The 19,315-nt window shown below is 28.7% G+C and overlaps 1 protein-coding gene across 2 annotated transcripts in view; it reads left to right on the top strand.

Moving 5' to 3' along the window:
- LOC107446239 (DIS3-like exonuclease 1) overlaps positions 1-16,071 on the top strand; it is a 50,080-nt gene extending 34,009 nt beyond the window's left edge. For both annotated transcript variants that reach the window (XM_071178698.1, XM_043040606.2), the window contains exons 17-22: positions 188-340; positions 3,485-3,634; positions 5,592-5,696; positions 8,040-8,354; positions 10,033-10,140; positions 15,871-16,071. In XM_071178698.1, the coding sequence (XP_071034799.1) occupies positions 188-340; positions 3,485-3,634; positions 5,592-5,696; positions 8,040-8,354; positions 10,033-10,140; positions 15,871-16,005 (966 nt within the window). In that variant the 3' untranslated portion in view covers positions 16,006-16,071. The remainder of the gene's footprint in view (positions 1-187; positions 341-3,484; positions 3,635-5,591; positions 5,697-8,039; positions 8,355-10,032; positions 10,141-15,870) is intronic.
- The last annotated feature ends 3,244 nt before the right edge of the window (positions 16,072-19,315 follow it).

Below are 19,315 nucleotides of genomic sequence, written 5' to 3'. Positions count from 1 at the left end.
AAATTTGCTGCTGGGCAGTGTTTTTCCTGAATGTTAAACAATTTGTTCTTAAATTTTAATTTTGGTCAAAATAAATTTCAGGTTTCTCAAGCAAAATCATTTTCAAATCATTCTATTTTATTATATTTTTTGATTTGATTTAATTTTTAATTTAGATTTACTCTATTTTTCTCAAATTTTCCTTTAGCTTCGACACCATCCTAATCCTAGAGAAGCTGATTTAGCTGAGTTACAAAAATTGGCATCAAATAAAGGTTTTATCTTAAATGTCCACTCTAACAAGGAACTTGCTCTATCGCTAGAACAGGCTGTTGACAGCAAAGATCCTGCAGTCAATCAGGCAAGTTTAATTGCATACAATTATTTCCGCAATGCCATTTACGAATTTATGTATCATTCATGATGTTTTCTACAAAATCAAAAAGTTAAAACACCTGTACAACAGTTATAACACCTTTAGATAACAACTCTAATTGAAATTTTGAATTGTTCTAAGGTGAATAGCTGAAATCTATTTAAAAATAAGAATTAAATTTATTCTTTTTTTTTTCTTTTTTCATAATTACTTTTCACTTAACACATATAATCCTACTTTTACATGTTATTTTACAATGACTAGTTTTTATAATATTTTCCAATTTATATTTTTTTAAATTACTTTTTTAATCTATATGGTTCTTTTTTGTATATCTTTTTTTACTTAACACTGGAAAGATGAGAGGACTAAATTGGTATTTTTAAAATTTCAAACTTCTTCAAAATGAACAATTTTCAATAATTCTATTTTAATATTTATTTTTTGATGCAATACATCTTTTTTGCAAACAAATAATGAAGTAAATATCAGAATCAATCAATTTTAGTAGAAATTTAAAAATGAACAATATCTTCTCCTGACATTTACTCACAAATGATTGTGCTCTGAAAAAATCCGGATTTTCAGATTTTTCGCTTAATGCGATCCGGAAGTTTTCGGAAATCTAAGGTGCAGAAGTTTCAAGAAATCATCAATCACATTTATGTATAAAAATATATTTTACTTAAAAATATTAGAACTACAATTTATTCTTGAAATCTCTTTCATTTGTAAATATTTTTTCTGGTAAAATAATAATAATGATTAGACTTAAAAGTGAACTTATACAGAATTATTCATTTAAATTATGCTGCATATTTATTTAGAATTTCATGCTTTTAAAATATCAATGATTTAAATTTATAACGACATTAACTTTTTTAAATGCGTCATTAATGATTGTATTGATGATTGAAGACATTTTCAGGATTTTTGAGTTGGGCTCAGAATTTCCCCTGTTTACTAACTATTTGCTTATCTATTAGTTTTACTCATTTAAAATAACCTGTCTTTTGTTGAATTTTATGCTGTGTTTAATATTTTAAATCTGTAGGTCAATTAAGAATTCTTTACCTACTCTTATGAACAAAAATAAATGTGTCTTTTTTTTTTCTACTTCATTTGTGTATCTATTGGTTTATTTTAAAAAATAATAAATATCAAGTTGACATATTGCCTTATTTTTTTAAATTATCTTATTTTAACTTTGTATATTAGTTGCTTAACAATCTTCAAAAAACAGTCATTATATTTATCTAGCTGCAGTATAAAAAGCAAATTGAGGAACTATATGTCTACATTCTTATTATCTGAATCCAGCTATCTTCCAAAGATTGCCAGATATTTTAAATTTTTCAAAAACAAAATCTTCATTCTGACTTCATTAGCTCTTTGTAATCTGCTTTATGCTTTCGGTTGATAGTTTTAATTTTTGTACTATTTCGACTCTACTTTTTCAAATTTTCTAATTCGTGCCTTACATTACAGATCTTTGTTTCAGAGCATACCTTATGACAATTTCAAGTCAGTTAAATGTGTTTTAAAATACTGAACTCAAATCTGTCTATAAAAAAACAGCGTATTTAATGACTTATGTATTTCATTATCAAATTACAGGGCAAATTATATTTTTTCAATTATATTAGAAATATAAATTTTAAATATTTTGAAATAAACTACTAGAAAACTTTGTTTAATTAGACGAAGTCTAAAGTGTATAAAATGTTGGAACGCAATGCAAAATGCCAAAAAATTATCAAAATTATAAGAGGGTTTAAAAAAAAGTATTATTGCAATTATGTTTACGAATATATTTGAAACAATTAACGAATAAATGAATTTTATTGATTTGCAATTTCTTCATTGCAAATCAGACTAAATCAAATTACTGTATTTACCTAATGTTGCCATTAATGAATACTTAAAAATAAGCCATGTAAAAAATATGCTAGGTATTACTGGGTACATAATTCAATTGAATTTATTAACCCACATGTAAGAGTTGCCTAAGTAGTTTTAAATTATAAAATTAAAAGTGCAATGTAAGTCTTACATATCCAATAATAAAATCAAAATTTATTAAATTTTTTGTTGTTATTTTTATTGTTCTTATATATATGTCATTATTTTTCTTACTATTCTATTATGTAGAATGTTAATCTCTGTCTTAAAAGTGTTATCTTCCTAAAACACTTAACTTTACAGAATTACAGGGTAAATAAAACTCTTAAAATGTTGAGAAGTGATAAAAATTTAAAATATAAATGAGTGCCCATTTTCTTTAACTACAGTTTATAAATAGTGTATGTTTATTAATAAAATTTGTTCGGAAATGGATTGAGTTCCTTTAATTTGTTTATTATTTAGAATACATATACAGTAAAACCTCCGAACGAAACAGTATCTTCTGGAATTGTGCGTATGTGACTAAAAGGTGGAAGCCATTTGGAGCTATGGACGAATTGATTGTTCAAAAACATGAAAAAATCACAAACATTAGATTCAATCTAATAAAATACTGATCAATAATGATCCCTTTTTATTTTAAACATGGCTTTCACCGGTCAGGGAGAACATGGAATTGTCAGGCAATTTTATTTTAACTCTAAAAAGCAGGGAAAGTTACAATTTTATACATAAAACCTGGAAAATAACCAGTCTTAGAATTGTCAGTAACAGTAATCAGTTATTAGGATTAGAGTTAAATAATTCTAACATCTGTTACAATTATTTTATAAAATTCCACTTTTTAGTGAAAATTATTATATGTTTATCTATTATATGTTTTTGCTCGCAAATGTATATATGTATGCAAGCTAGAGATAAAACAGGAAGAAAAAAAGTTGACTAAAATACACTTTGAAACAAAATTTATGCTAGCAACAGGTGGCCGTTGTTGAAAACTTTTTGAGAAGATTTTTCCTCTAATGTAAATCCTGTGGAAAACATTTGATTCCATACACTTTAGGCTATTCTTTGGAGGTTGCCGTTGTTCAGAAGCAGTTGTAAAAAGAGGTTTGTATCTCCTTATGTTTTTAAAAATTCGTATAAGTTACTAGTGATTTTTTTTGTAAAACATATCTTTAAACTTTAGAAAAAAAAATTAATTCAAATTTTTCTATCATCTAGATACTTCGAATTTTAGCGACACATACCATGAATCAGGCTACTTATTGCTGTGCAGGTAGTTTTAGTGAAGCAGACTTCTATCATTATGGATTGGGATTAGATAAATATACTCATTTTACATCTCCTATCCGAAGATATGCTGACGTATTGGTAAGTTTCACTTTTCAACACTTATCTAAAATAACATGGGCAGGCAAAAACCGAGTTATGAAAACTTGGTTTGTAATGCAGTGACTGATTTTTATATTGTTTAGTAGGCTGATTTCAAATATGGTATTCATTGTCTTCGTCACAAACTTTTGTCGCAAAAGTGGCTTAAATATATGGAGAAAAAGGCCAATTTTTCAGCATGTGCAAAAAAAATTACTAGGACTCAATTTTAATAGTTTGAAGGAGCCAGCTCAAATACCTTATATACCGATATATAAGTCGAATTTTCAGACCCCCAGAATTTTACTGAAAATTGAAAACTGACTTATACTATAGCCGGACATTCGTTGATCGTAAAATATCGATGCATTGTAAGCAATGTAATTGATATGAATAATTCTGTATCAATTTATCTTTACAAATAACCCCTTTCAATAACCATTTTTAATATGTTATATGCAATTGATTATGCATTTTCTCTCATCATCATATTTCTCATATCAAGAGTATTTCGAAATCTAACACAATGAAAACATTTAAACCATACCTTTGGATAAAAGAATTTTATATTTGTGTGCAAAAATGTTTAAATTGGTTTAGAAAGTTCTCGATATATGGCAACATAAGCAAAAATTATTATAACTATTAAGAGGTCCAAATTATAACTATTAAGAGGTGCGATCTTACCTAACTATTGGGGACTATATTTTGTGGGTCAGGAATCCAAATCCATTGGGGAAAAAAGTATGTTCAGTTAAAGAAAGTACTTTTTTTTGTCTGATTTTGATTTTTATCATCTGCACTAATTAATTAGCATGTTAGAGGTCACCCCATGAACCATTGAGTTCTAGTTAGTGAAAATCAGATCATTAATCAAAAGTTATTCTGGGTCTTCCTTTTTGTGTGTGTGCATGTACTATACATATTTTGGAGTGAAGAGAAATTAACTGTTGCTATATAAACAAATGAAATATTGTTTCTTATGTATATTTTAATGCTGAATTGAATAAAATTATGCTCAAATCAATAAAACTAATGGTTTAGATTAAATGTATTATGTATTAAAAGTACCTTTTTGTATTTATACATATGTATGCATCTAAATTTACTATTTAGGTAATAATGAAGGTATTGTTTTTTATGTTGTTTTTTTTTTCACTGAATCGAATGAGACCAAAATAATGGAATTAATTGTTCAAAAGTTATAGAAATGTTTGTAAATCAAAATTACGATCATACTTATACCTGTTTACATGTCTGATGTTGCTATGTATTTTTGAATGTTTAATCCAATAAAATAAAAATTTATATCAATAGAACTAATAGTTTAATATATAAATGGGTATAAAGCAAATGTTATAATTTTCATACATAAAACCATCATTTCTTTGAAACTATTAGTTTTACCGGGAGATCTTGGAGGATCAAAGTCAGGACCTCCGACTTGCTAGATGAGTGCCTTTAGCCACTCAGCCTACCTGACACTTTCTGTGTCTATATACTGAGCAGGAGGTAGTTTATCCTTAAGAACACGGGAGCCATGTAACCTCATTCAATCAAGCTGGTAATATATACAAGTATGGATAAATAAACTTAAGCATTTAAGTCTGCAACATAAATATATTCAACAAAGAAAGAAATGTACGAAATTGTCTCCATTTCATAACATCAGAAGGAAAAAATAAATAAAAATATTTTGAACTAGAAAGTGTTTAGGACTTTTGGACATATTGAGGTCAGGGCATCGCAATGAAATCTCAGAAACTTTTCCTAACTAAATAGCAGGATATCTGATTTTTTAATAAAATTTAGTGTGCCCAAATAAAATTATTTGTGTTGTTCATTTCTGCCCAACCTAAATATAATTTTTATTGATTTATTAATCTCCATCAACATGCTCACTCATATATGTAGAAAAAATGAAAATGTTAGAATTGAATGAATTTTATTTTTTAAGGTTCATAGATTGCTTCTTGCTGCTGTTGAAGCTTCAAATGAAAATACAAAGTTTGAGGCAACAGAAATGGAGGAACTTTGTAATCACATGAATATCAAACATAAAGTAAGAATTTCAAATAAGATTACATCTATTTTTCTAGTTAAACTAGTACTTCTTATTACCAATAAAAAATTAGTTGTATCTTTTTCATTTTTATACAAGTAATTATTTTCATGTAGAAATCACCAACATTGTTGTAATGCGATTTTATATTTATATAGAGAAGTAGTTTAATACAAATGTTTATGTTTAGAAGAAGATTGAGTAAGTAACATGTTCTGTCTGTGGCTAAGAACAATATATACTGTTTAGAATCTTATCCTTATCAGGATATGTTCATTTGGTTTTATTATGCTTACTTTTCTTAAATTTTAAAAACTTATTATCAAGTATTACTTATATATTAATGTGATAAATCTTGTCTTTCCTAACAATTAATTATTGGTAGTTCTACAAATTAAAAAATATGTTGGTGAAGTATTATTAAAAAATTTGAAATTTTATAAGGATTATATATTGGTTAATTATATTTACTAATTCCTAACCATTTAATCTAGTGATTATAATTAATAAATCTTTTCTCTTCGTATTACTTATTCAAGCGAGTTTTTAAGAAATATAATGAATTGAAATAACTAGTTAATGAAATAAAGCGGATGTAAATCAGAATATAAGTATGTGTTGAATATTTTCAGGGTTTGTTGATTTAAATCAATTACTGTAAAATAGTTTCATGACTGAGAAACAATTTTAAGCTAGTTTATTTTTAATAATATTTCTATTATAGTTATTTTTATAAAAATCAGCTAATTATAAACTCAATTTCTTGTACTGATTTTTTTAAATAAAAAAAAATTCATAAATCCTGGATATTATCCAAAGTAGTTATCTGAAATAATAAAATTAAAAGCTTTTTAACATATCACACTATAATGTTAAATCACTATATATTATCATATACTTACATGTATAATTGCTAGTAAAGTCTTCATATATTGAGTATCAGTAATATGAGTTTAAGGCAAATCAGAAGGGTTTTTATTTCCATTTCAGTTAAAATGAATTTAGAAATGTGAAGGGGGGAAAAAAGTGAAAATTTTGATCTGAAAATGTATATTTCCAAATTACCTGTATAGCAACAAACATAGTTATCTTATAGATTGCCACATAGAAGCAATGGATATAACCATATGGTACTATAAGTTGCTTAAAAAACGAGGAGGAGGAATTTGATGTTTATTGATTAGTGAATTTTTGTTAAAACTGAATGAATGTTTTCTTTTGTTATTGCCACTTTGATTTTTAAAAAAATACTATAACTGATTAGTTTCAAATAGAAATTTTTAAGTAATATGATAAATATTAATGTAATATGATAGAGATAGATGTTTTTATAAATGAAATGGTGCTGTGCATTGAAGCTTAAGTTTCATTCTAGTAGTAGAATTAATGGGGCACGGCGGTGGTTGCTTCAGATTTATTTTTGCTTTTTAAATAAAAATCTTTAAATACAAATATCTAATCACAAACTCGGCAGATCAATACAGAGCTTTCTGCTATTGGGATTTTTATAAAGGGTGATTTAAAAATGTGGTGTGAAAAAATAAAAAGCCAAAACAGGCAAACAAAAAAGAATAAAAAAAGAATAAATGTGGAATTGCAAATGGAACCAGGTTTGAATCCCAGTGATGGCTGGTCAATAGGAATTCCGCACTTGGCTTGCACTGATCACAGTGCTGACCTAAAATATTCTCAGTGGTAGGCGGATCATGGATTGAAGTCTCTTTGCCGTCAGGCTAACCGTGAGAGGATTTCATGGTTTTCCTCTCCTTGTAACTGAAATATGGATTAGATGCCACAAAAAGTCCCCCACGAAGGCAAAATTTTTCCCAATCCAGGAGATCCCTTGTCTTCTGGACTGGGTTCAAAATTACAAAGCTACGGAGTTGATCATTAGTAGTCGTAAACTCAAAATAAGGACGGCTGTTCAACGACGGTTATAAAATAAAATATACAAATATATATAAAAAATCCTATTTTATTTATACTGTTCCATCTGTTAACAACCAATAAATACTCAAAAGTTTTTGCAAGACTATTGCTACAACAGCATGTGTTTGAGATACACCTGGTATGTTTGAAAAGGTGAGCCATCAATGCCTCTTAGCATCTAACAAAAAGTTTAAGCGTCTCCTGCAATAACATTAATTGTAAATTTATAATATGTGTTGAATCCAGTATTATTGACATTTAAAGGGTTGAAATGCCATACATTATTTTTCCTGTGCAAAAAAATGATTGATCACTATTCAAAGGTGTAAAAAAGATTGATTTACATTCCTTAAAAATTTCAATTTAAAACAATTGGTCTGCATATTTTAATAAAGGATAATCATTATGTTGCAGGCAGCTCAAGACATAGAAAAAGATGCTCAGCAACTTTTCTTAGCCCTCTTCTTTGATGATTTAACTTCTAAAGGAAACGATTCTCCAATTCTTGTGGATGCTGTTATCTACTCACTTCGTACAAATGGTGTACTTGTATTTATCCCGAAATATGGTGTCAAAGGAGCCCTTCAGCTTTGTAACAAAGAGAAGAAGGTCGCCATTGTGACAGAAAAAGTAGATTGGGTGGATGGCAAAATTTCACAGAATGATTCATCTTTAATTGTTGAAGCTTTAGGTTTACATCAACAATATCATATATTTGATCATTTAACTGTATGTATCATTCTTGTTTCAATTCTATGCATGAACGTTTAATATTAATTATTCGTTAGTAATTTTAGTCTGCTTATGTCTCTTTTAAGCCTTTTTATATAGATTCGTGGAAGGTATACTCGGCACCAACCTAATTAGTTTTTAACTGTTGATGGAAAGCTTTTTTTTGTGCAGTTATTTCCTGACAACTTAATGCAAAAAAAAAAATTCAAATAAAAACAATATTAATGGTAGTTACATAAAGTAGTAAGGTTGGGTAACAGTAGAGGTTTGCATGCAGTCTAGAAGAGAGGTCAACACTGGGAAGCTATTTTACATTATGTGTTCATTCATTTCTCAACAAGTTTTAAACTCTGAATTAATAACTAATAATAGAAATAAATTTGGATGTTTATGACCAATTCTTTTTAATAAATAAAATTTCCAAAATTCCATCCACTTTTTCACAAAAAAAAAAAATGGTTTAAAAACCAAATTTTAATATGTTGGACATAGCATCTAAACAGTTAATGCCTCAGCTCATAAATTCAATAAAACGGCATGACTCTATGTGACATGTTAAACAAATAGGCATTTAAAATCCACTGTCTGTGCGAACTATTTATATTAGTTGGAAGGTCTATTATTCCAACGTCCATGCTTAATGCATTGAACAGTAATGAGTCAAATGAATTTCTTTTTAAAAATCTATCTAAACCCTAAAAATATTTTTAACATATCACTAATATTAAAAAATGGCCCTATAAAGGGTTAAGCTGAATTAAATTATTTTTGCTAAGTATTGTTATCCTTGTATTTAATGTTAAAAATATTTAGGTGTTCATGGATAAGATATTTAACTAAAAAATAAAGAAGCCTTTTTATGACTAATTTGCAGTTTTTAAACTATAAATTTTCCTTTTCTTGCACGGAATTACTTGCAGATGTAACTTCTGAAGTTTCCACAATAATACACACCAACCCTTATTAGAATCATAATCGCCCTATTATTTATCATAATAGGATGCTTCTTTGATAAATTTTTCTCGTAATGTCACTTGTTGATATTAAGGGTATTTTAATAATTAAATATCAAAACAAATTTTAAAGCAAAATTTATTTTTACGCATTTATAAAGTCAAATTTTACTAAACGTTAATAGACGTTAATCAGAGTAACCATTAAAAAGTGAAAATTACAATAAAACCATTCTTCTATTTTTGCTTATAATCTGTATATTTCATTAACCAAATAACTATTATCATACACACTTAATGTGGCTTTTGTTAATCAGTTTAAAAGGCTTAGTAGACCAAAATCTATATGCTGAAACACATAATTTACCTAATGTTGTTGCTTTAACAATTTTAATCATTTTTAGAAAATTTATTTCTATTGGTAATAATAGTTGAATAATTGTCTGTTCACTGTAAATGCTCTTCATAATGAACTTTAGTAATTTTAAAAATTGGTAGTATAGCAATCGCTATGGTACAGCTTCATGTAATATCACTTTTATGAATTGTTTCTCATGATATATCTTTATTAACACTTTATAAACTATTTTTGTCTAAAATTAATGTTATTTACTGTAAGATTTTATCAGAATCAAAAGCTGTAATCAAAGAAATTACTTTAAATATAAAAGTTATAAAATTATAGACTAAAAATTTGTAAATATTTTTTCTTAATGTTTTAGGTGAGCATCAAAGTCCAAAGGTCTAGATCGCATCAGCATAAAATACTGTTTGATTTAATTAAAAAAGAACCTTATCTTTCTGACTGGGAAACAACAATATTAGAAGAGGTAATAAACTTTTTTTTAAATTCAATTTTAAGAACTTCTTTGCTTATAATACATTTTAAAACATAATTTTGCTTTTAATGAATCCTGTGGAGAAATTTTGTACAGATCAGAGAATTTTATCCATCTGGAAAAATCAAGAAATTTAATTAAAATACCCAAAAAATCAGAAAAATGAATTTGTGTTTGAGGTGCAAAAAATTCCAATATTTTGACAAAAGAATTGGTCTTGTAATAATTCTAATGGGATTTTCTTCCAAGTATACTTAATCTATAACAGGATGTGTAGCGTTTTTAAAAAAAGTGCTGAAAGGTGCTTATTTTCAATTTTTCATTTTAGCCCTTAGTCTTTTTTTTTTTAATTGGGTATTTGTAAAAAGTGCTTAATTTTCTTTGCTTAAATCTTTTGAAGTTTTTCAGTGCTTAAAATATTTTTTGAGTGCTTTTTCTTTAAAAATTTGACTATGCACCTTGTATTAGAATAAGGCATAACTAAAAAATTAAAAATAAAATTTATGCCTCTTATTAGGAAACTTGAAGAAGTCAACGAATTTTTTTCTTGAATGTTTGTGGTCATTCTGTTCCTTTATCAACAATCTATTTTTAAGCAGTTACTATCATCAATTGAAAAAAAACATACCTGCTAACATTTAATTTTCCAATTTTTTTTCAGTGATTAGAAAATAACAATTCGCTCTCTATATTATCCCTTAAGGGTCGGGGCGTATTTAAAGTTTACTTCCCAACAGATATATTTAAAATACAGTCAGTATTGGTTATATGGTCAGCTCATGGGTCCAGAATATTATGACCATAAATGCGATAACCAAATATGGCGTGAATATATTCTGGAATCAGAATGTATTTTTTAAACAAATAATTCAAAAACGTTTAAAAATTATTAAGGTGCATAATAAGAAAGAATGCAAAAATAATTTTTAACCTTAGCATATGTACATGTTCAAAAAAATATTCCAATAAGCTTGTCAGTTTCTTCTTCTTGGTTGTTAAAACAACTTTTTCTAAGTCTCTGATAGTTTTTAAATGTTCATCTGCTGCATGAACTATACACCTTAAGTCATCTATAGCCTTAAGAGCATCAGCTGTTGATACAGACTTTTTATTGCATTCAGTATCATCCTCATCGTCACTTCCTTCAGCATTCAGATTTAAGACATTAGATACAATGCCTTCCACGGTTGCTTCACAATTAGTGAAGACATCAACGTCTATTTGGGAATACAAATTTACGCCCGGCACTGCATAGCCTCGGTTTCGAAAATTTTCTGCCAATTCAGCTAATGGAAGATCTTCCTCAGGGTCCTCTAATGATACCGAAGAGTCTGGAGAACTGTGGAACCCCACGTAACGGAAACAATTTTCAATAGTTTTCGACAACACCATGTTCCAGCTTTGGTCAATATAGAACAGTGCGTTCAAAACTGAAACGTGAAATTCTTCTTTTCTGTCTATGGTGGTGATCATGTCCCGTAGAAGAAGCTTTCTATACATAGACTTGAAGCTTTGAATTATGCCTTGATCTAGAGGCTGCAACACACATGTGCTGTTTGGAGGCAAAAATACGAGCTCAATCGATTTCAAGCCCACAACAGAACAGTGAACAGTAGTTATCAGCAATCAATGCAACTTTTCTGTTTTTCTTTGAAAAATGTAGGTCCCACCTTCTGAGAGTTTTTTCCCAGAGCGTTTGGGTCATCCATGCCTTTGAATTGGCATCGTACAAAACAGGCAAAGATTTACAATTTTTCGTGCATCTCGGTTTCAGAAATTTTCCAATCACCAAAGGAATCATTTTCTCCGAACCATCCATGTTTGCAGATAACAAAACTGTTAAGCGTTCCTTACTTTTTTTTCCGCCTATACATTTTTCTCCTTTGAAGCAAAGGGTTTTGTCGGGTAAGATCCTATAGAAAAGTCCACATTCATCGACGTTGAACACGTTAGCAGGTTCATATCTTTCATGAATATCTCGCAACACTATGTCTTTCCATTCTTTTAAAGAACTGTTGTCANCGGCATTGCATAGCCTCGGTTTCGAAGATTTTCTGCCAATTCAGCCAATGGAAGATCTTCCTCAGGGTCCTCTAATGATACCGAAGAGTCTGGAGAACAGTGGAACCCCGCGTGACGGAAACAATTTTCAATAGTTTTCGACGACACCATGTTCCAGCTTTGGTCAATATAGAACAGTGCGTTCAAAACTGAAAAGTGAAATTCTTCTTTTCTGTCTATGGTGGTGATCATATCCCGTAGAAGAAGCTTTCTATACATAGACTTGAAGCTTTGAATTATGCCTTGATCTAGAGGCTGCAACACACATGTGCAGTTTGGAGGCAAAAATACGAGCTCAATCGATTTCAAGCCCACAACAGAACAGTAGTTATCAGCAATCAATGCAACTTTTCTGTTTTTCTTTGAAAAATGTAGGTCCCACCTTCTGAGAGTTTTTTCCCAGATCGTTTGGGTCATCCATTCCTTTGAATTGGCATCGTACAAAACAGGCAAAGATTTACAATTTTTCATGCATCTCGGTTTCAGAAATTTTCCAATCACCAAAGGAATCATTTTCTCCGAACCATCCATGTTTGCAGATAACAAAACTGTTAAGCGTTCCTTACTTTTTTCTCCTTTGAAGCAAAGGGTTCTGTCGGGTAAGACCCATAGAAAAGTCCACATTCATCGATGTTGAACACATTAGCAGGTTCATATCTTTCATGAATATCTCGCAACACTACGTCTTTCCATTCTCTTAAAGAACTGTTGTCAAAATCAGCAGCTTCTCCACACAATTTCTTAAAATATAGGTTATTTCTTGCATTGAATCGCTGTGTCCAGCCATTGCTTGCAACAAAATTTGATTCTCCAAGTTCTTTAGCTATTTCTAAAGCTTTTTCTTTTAGAATATTCCAGGATATAGGAGCATTTTGTGACTGTGCATATTTGATCCATGACAGAAGAGCCTTCTTCACATTCTCATAAGGTGACACACGCTGACGTTTTCTTTCTCTGTCGCTAATTGAAACATCTGGAGAGCTACGTTTGGCTGCTAAAATGTTGTTTAAAGTTGTTCGCGGTATAGAATTTTCTTTGGCAAAGTTTAAACTTTTCAACCAATTCATTATTTTACGATATTGTTAAATTCTTTCTTTTCGAAGCCATAATGAAAGCATGGATACGTTATGCGTTCAGTAATCCAATAAAAATGTTCTTTTTTCTCAACTTCAACTCCTTTTCAAGCTCTAAGAGATAACTTCAAACGATCAAAAGACCTTTTGGCCTTGGACAGGGAAAAGATTGCGAGTGGTCAAATGAGGAGAGGGTAAGGTCATCAATGAATGCAAAAGAGAAAAGAGGGTAAGGTGACGAAATAGAGGGGGAAATTCCAGTTCTCTCCGGGGGTCGAAGGAATGTGTTTACCTTGTGGTCATTTTTCTTGGCTTCCTGTCTGAAGAAATGTCTTAAAATGTATCTTTTTTCAAAAGAAAAAAAAGGAAACTGACCATATAACCAGTAACTCGAAAAATAGGATGACCATATAAGCGGTGAGCTTTAACACATGTTTCCTATTAAGTTAGACGGGACTTTAGAAAATTGACCATATAAGCGGGGTGACCATAAAGGCAGTACTGACTGTATTACAGTTATATAATTTATTATTCAGTAGGACCCGTATATAACGAGCAGCTCGGAAAACAAAAAAATACTCGCTAAATCTGAATTTAAGGTTAGTATGAAAAAATTATAAATTAATAAAAACAACTTCCCTGACTTGCTTCCAGCTAATTTTCATCTTAAAATACTTAACGCATTAAATGTTTCGTCATCTGTAGTATCGATTGCTTCAAAACTGTCCAAGGTTTTGTAATGTTCAACAACATAGCGTGTGTAATCATCGATGTTTAAAACATCGTTAAACTCCTAAATGTTCTTTTGTTGTAACTACACTGAGAGTGGCAATCCACCTAGCTATTCTAAAGCAGTTTTAGATATATGATTGTGTTACACTTCTCAATGCATCTGTCATGAACAGAAATTTTAAAATCCTCATTCTTTTCCATTTTGTCTAACATCTTAAGAATTATTTGCCTTCTGTAATAGCATTTAAAACTGGGTACACCTTGAGTTAGGAGACAAAAAAAAAAAACAAGCTTTTTGTCCTTTAAATTGCTGACAAGTGGGCGAGCTGAGCAATTTGTCCACGATAAGGGCAATCTTTCGTTTTTGCTTTTCAAGCACCTTTTCCCACTCATGCAAAAATGAGACAAATAATTTTAAAGTCATTCATGCATTTTTATTAGATCTATAAATCAGTGGCAGGCATTTTACTCTGCTAAAGCATCTTGGTTTTGCAGATTTACCTACAATAAAAAGTTTTTTTCTCATCCCTTCCCAACTTGTTGCAACACAACAATGCAACTCTGCATGCATCTCTGGAATTATTTCACCCGCCCACCCATAAACTCTTTCCTTATCTGTTGAAAGGTGTTCAGTCAGACTGTCATTTCCCCTTCTCTGAAGGTTACACCTGGTTTTGAACAACTTTGAAGAATCATGAAACTGTAATACATTTTTAACATTGTACCAAACACTCTATTTCCCTCATTAAATGCAGGCTCGTTATAAGTGGGTCCTACTGTAGTAAAGGTAAATACTAATTATAAATACTAAAAAAATAAGAGCAGTGAAGAATAAAATATTTGCCGCAATATACAGGCATTTGACCCAATAAGTAAAAAGTACCATGCCTCTTATATGGTCATTAAGGGACAAAAAATTAGAACTTTTACCACCATTCAGCAGCTCAACCTCACATTTTTATTAATAAACTAAACAAAAAGTTTTATTCGAATAATATTGCTATTTTATAACTTTTTGCTTTAAACAATAACCATACATCCTTCTTCACAAAAAGTAGGAAAATTTTAAAACTTTGTTTTTCAGTGAAAAAAAGGAATAGGTTGTCATAAAATCTTAAAGGTTTACTTCAATTGCTACTTTTCACCTCAATAAAACAAAGAAAAGTAAAGTGTAATTACCGAACATATTGCATTGCAAAAGAAAATTAATAAAAGGGTATCATGCTGGGAAATAATAGGGGTGACTGCTTAATTCTATGCTTGAATAATTCAAATTTTTTATACATATAAATTATTTAGATTAAGTGGTTAGTATTTTAATTCTACTTTATTAAACCAAGCATCTTACTACTGCTTTACATATTGTAGAAAAAACTCCCCCTCTTAAAAAATATGACAAATAGGATATCAGAAAAAGAAAAATTAAGCAACTGTACAAAGCCTTATTCTACAGAACTAATATATTATGCAGTAGACATAAACGTCGCACTAAACAAACATATATTTGGGTAATTTTATTTTCTTTGTGTCACTGCTTCACTACATTTTATTATTAGTTGCAAGTCTGAAAAGGTTGTTAGAATTTTAAATAAGAAATCTGCTAATTATTCTTTAATTCTGACCATTTCTCTTTTTTTTTATTAATCAAACATAGATTATAGAATTAGGATGCTGTGGAAATTTCTAATTCTTTTAAGGTTGCCATCATTTGTATAAGCCTTGAGCATCACACACCCTGTTAATAAAATGTTTGACACATTGAAAGCTAAAAATATAAAAAGTTAACAGTGTACAAAAATTGATTGTTTCTAATTGTATTTTTAAGCAAATATTTTAACATCAGTTCTTTTACTAGCCTTCACTTCCAATACATACAGCTCTTGAAGTTGAAAAGAAAAATGAAGATTGTAATTCAGAATTAAAAGAAGAAATCAGTATGTACAAATTTTTAGAACATATTAGAGCTTTAACATTACTCTCAAAAGATTAAGTTATATATCTATGTGTAAATAATGTACATATTTTGTAATACATAGAATAAAAAGTTAATAGTTTTGACAGTCTACTTTTCTTTTAGTTTTATATTTAACAAATCTTGTTTTCTAGATTTTATAAAGATTTTAGTGAAAGATTTGAACAAAATTATTCAAATAGCTTTTGAACTTAAAAAGTGTTTTTCATTTAAATAATTATGTTCAGATTTTGCCATTTAAAATTTTGTAAAAACTTGTTCACCTCATAATTCAAACACTTTTTAAACAAAGCTGACTTGGTGAATTTAACTACAGAATTGAACACGAAACTTAAATGCATATCTCAGCAATTTTATCATAATACTAACAGTTATAGAAAACGGCATAATTTTGTTAAAAATACATTTTAAAAAAATTCAAATATGCATACATTTAGAATGTGACGTAAGAAACCACTAGAATAATTAATAAAAGAAATTCTTCAAATAATTATAATTAAAAGGCGATAGCAATAGACAAATATTTAAGAATATTAATTTTATTTTCTTATATTGATGTTAAATATATTATGCTTTCATAAAATCTGCCACATTTTAAATAAAAGAGAATTCTTTTCTGTAACAGACAATATACATGCAAATAAATTAATTCTTACAATTGATGCAAAGTTACTATATTGGCTATTTGGCAGATAAAATTTGTAGTTGGAGATGAATTTTCATGTGGGTACCCGACGACTACCCAGCCGTGGATATTTTAATGAAAATCACATTACGTAACAGGGTAATGAGAAATGATCCATGTACATTGTTCTCTCTCATTTCCAATGCAATGAACCAATTTGTATGTAATTTATAGAAACATTAAATGCTAAAAATTAAAATTATTTCTACAAAGTGGGACAAAAAATAATTTCTGCAGATGTTGGTCACTTCTCACACATTGATATAACATGCTATTCTGATCTGTGGAGTTTTCAGGAATTCCAAGGATAGATGCAAAAAATATTTAATACCTTGGTTGTAGGATAATTTTTGTCATTCTTTCAGCTAACAAAGATTTTCATCTGTCAAAAAAAAGTTAAAAGCATGCAGGGTTGGGGGTTTTTGGCATTAGCATCCAAAACTTGGTTAAACTGTCAGAAAACCTAAAATGAAAGTAACATGGTTATTTTCTATTTGTGTGAAATTGATAGAAATGTAGGAAGCAGTCTATTTCAACAATACAGATTAGTTACTTACTTTTTGTGAGTTGTCATTCCCTTCTTACACATTTATATAACATGCAATTTTAATCTGTGGAGTCATTTTTTTTTCAAGAATTGCAAGAAAATGCATCAAAAAATATATTTAATACCTTATATATAGGATAATTTTTGTCATTCTTTCAGCTAACAAAGATTTTCATCTCTCAAAAAAAAATTAAAAGCATGCAGGGTTGGGTTTTTGACACAAGTGTTCAAAACTTGATTAAGCTGTCAAAAACTGGTTAAACTGTCAAAAACCTAAAATGATAGAAACAACGATTATTTAGTTTAGATTTCATTGTTGTAAAATATTTCTTTTATAATCTTTTAGATTTGTTGCAAAATAAATGAAGTAGATGAACAATTCTGACAAAAAAAAATTTATTTTTTCAAATCTTTATATACAAGTCATAAAATTACTAGCACACACTTAAAAATTACACAGACAAGAAAGAGTAACAACTATGCAGGAAATATAACTCAGACTTATTAATGAGTTGAACGATTTATGGCGCACTTTATTTGATGAATTACACTTTATTTTTTTAAAATTCATCACTAAAAATTTCATGAGTATAGATGAATAGATACATATTTAAATATTCCCTAAAACACTCGTGACCAGATATAAAATACCATTCAGAAAAATATTTAAAAGGACTGGAAAACATAGATGCAGTTTATAAACAAAATGATTAGACCAATTCAAATAATTCTCAATTTAATATTTTAAGTAAGAAAATTTTTACTTAGATACTCTACTAAATTTCAAATAATGAGGTATTCAATTCACATAGCTAAATGAGGTATCTTTCTTGCAACTCCATTATCGCTGAAATTAGATATTAAATATAAATCTCAAATTTCATAAATTCATATTGCTTATACAACTTTATTTCACATTTAATGTCGATATGAGTGTGTCATAATTGAATAAAGAATTATAAAAGTTACTTATTATTTACATTAATTTCTTTTGCATTTTAAGCATAATTTTGCAGTCATGCATTTTTGCAAATTTTATTTTTAAAAAAATTTAATGTTGAAGTTGATACAACTGATAATGCAAAAGCATTTATTTATATAACAAAAAACAGCTTTGTGTGCAGATTAGTAAACAAACAGGATAAAAAAATTCTTACCTGTTAATTTCAAGTAAAAATTTTACTATTTAATATTTTTATCTTACAGTTTAGATAAAGAGTTATCAAATTTTAATTCAACAAATAAAATGTAACTATTATTATAATTGAATAATATTACCTGAATTGAAGTCATCTTAAGGAACTATACCATAACACTATAGTAATAATATCATACATATTTTCATTTACCAATTTCGCTATATACTCGAAACAAAAACTATATATTCAGAATTTAGGTATGTGTGTATGGAACTTTTAAATGTTACTTGCTACTTTCATATTATTTTGCACTAAAAAAAAAACTTAGTTTCACTTGTTAAAATATGTAGTAAGTGAGCATATAATCTTTCTCCGATATTTATGAAATAAAAACTAAGTTCAGAATTTAATAAATTTTTATCGCTATAGCTATTATAGCTGAAGTTTTAATCACATATAGCAATTTTTTTAATGTTCACCCTATAATAAAATGGCACTATTCATTTATAAGTATATTTAACAAGTATTGATCTGATTTAATGCTTAAACTAAAATTTAAAGCTAGAGAGAATAGGTGATCCATCTCATTAGAAACTTAATCCAGTCTTTACAATTTGAAACAAACAAATCTAAAAAATTTTTATGTAGTACATTTTTGTAAACAGGAAAAAGACTTTGTGCTCACTCTGTACTGTACAATATAAATATAATTTAGGATATTTTCACAATATTCACAAAAAAATATTACATTGATAAGTATTTGAAGTTCCTGAGTTTATAACTAAAAAGTTNCCAAGTTCTTCGTAGGCCCCTGAATTTCGTAGGCCCTAGGCACGTGCCTAGTGTGCCTATAGGTTAATCCGGCCATGGATTTAACCCAAACCTGAGATTAAGAAACCAGAATACCCTGAATACTTGTTTTTGATTCAGACATTATTACTTACATAAAAGTACTTA

This window comes from Parasteatoda tepidariorum, chromosome 3, assembly GCF_043381705.1.
Source record: "Parasteatoda tepidariorum isolate YZ-2023 chromosome 3, CAS_Ptep_4.0, whole genome shotgun sequence".
NCBI lineage: Eukaryota > Metazoa > Arthropoda > Arachnida > Araneae > Theridiidae > Parasteatoda > Parasteatoda tepidariorum.
Note: the sequence above shows the minus strand (reverse complement) of the source record. Positions and strands in the feature narration are given on the sequence as shown.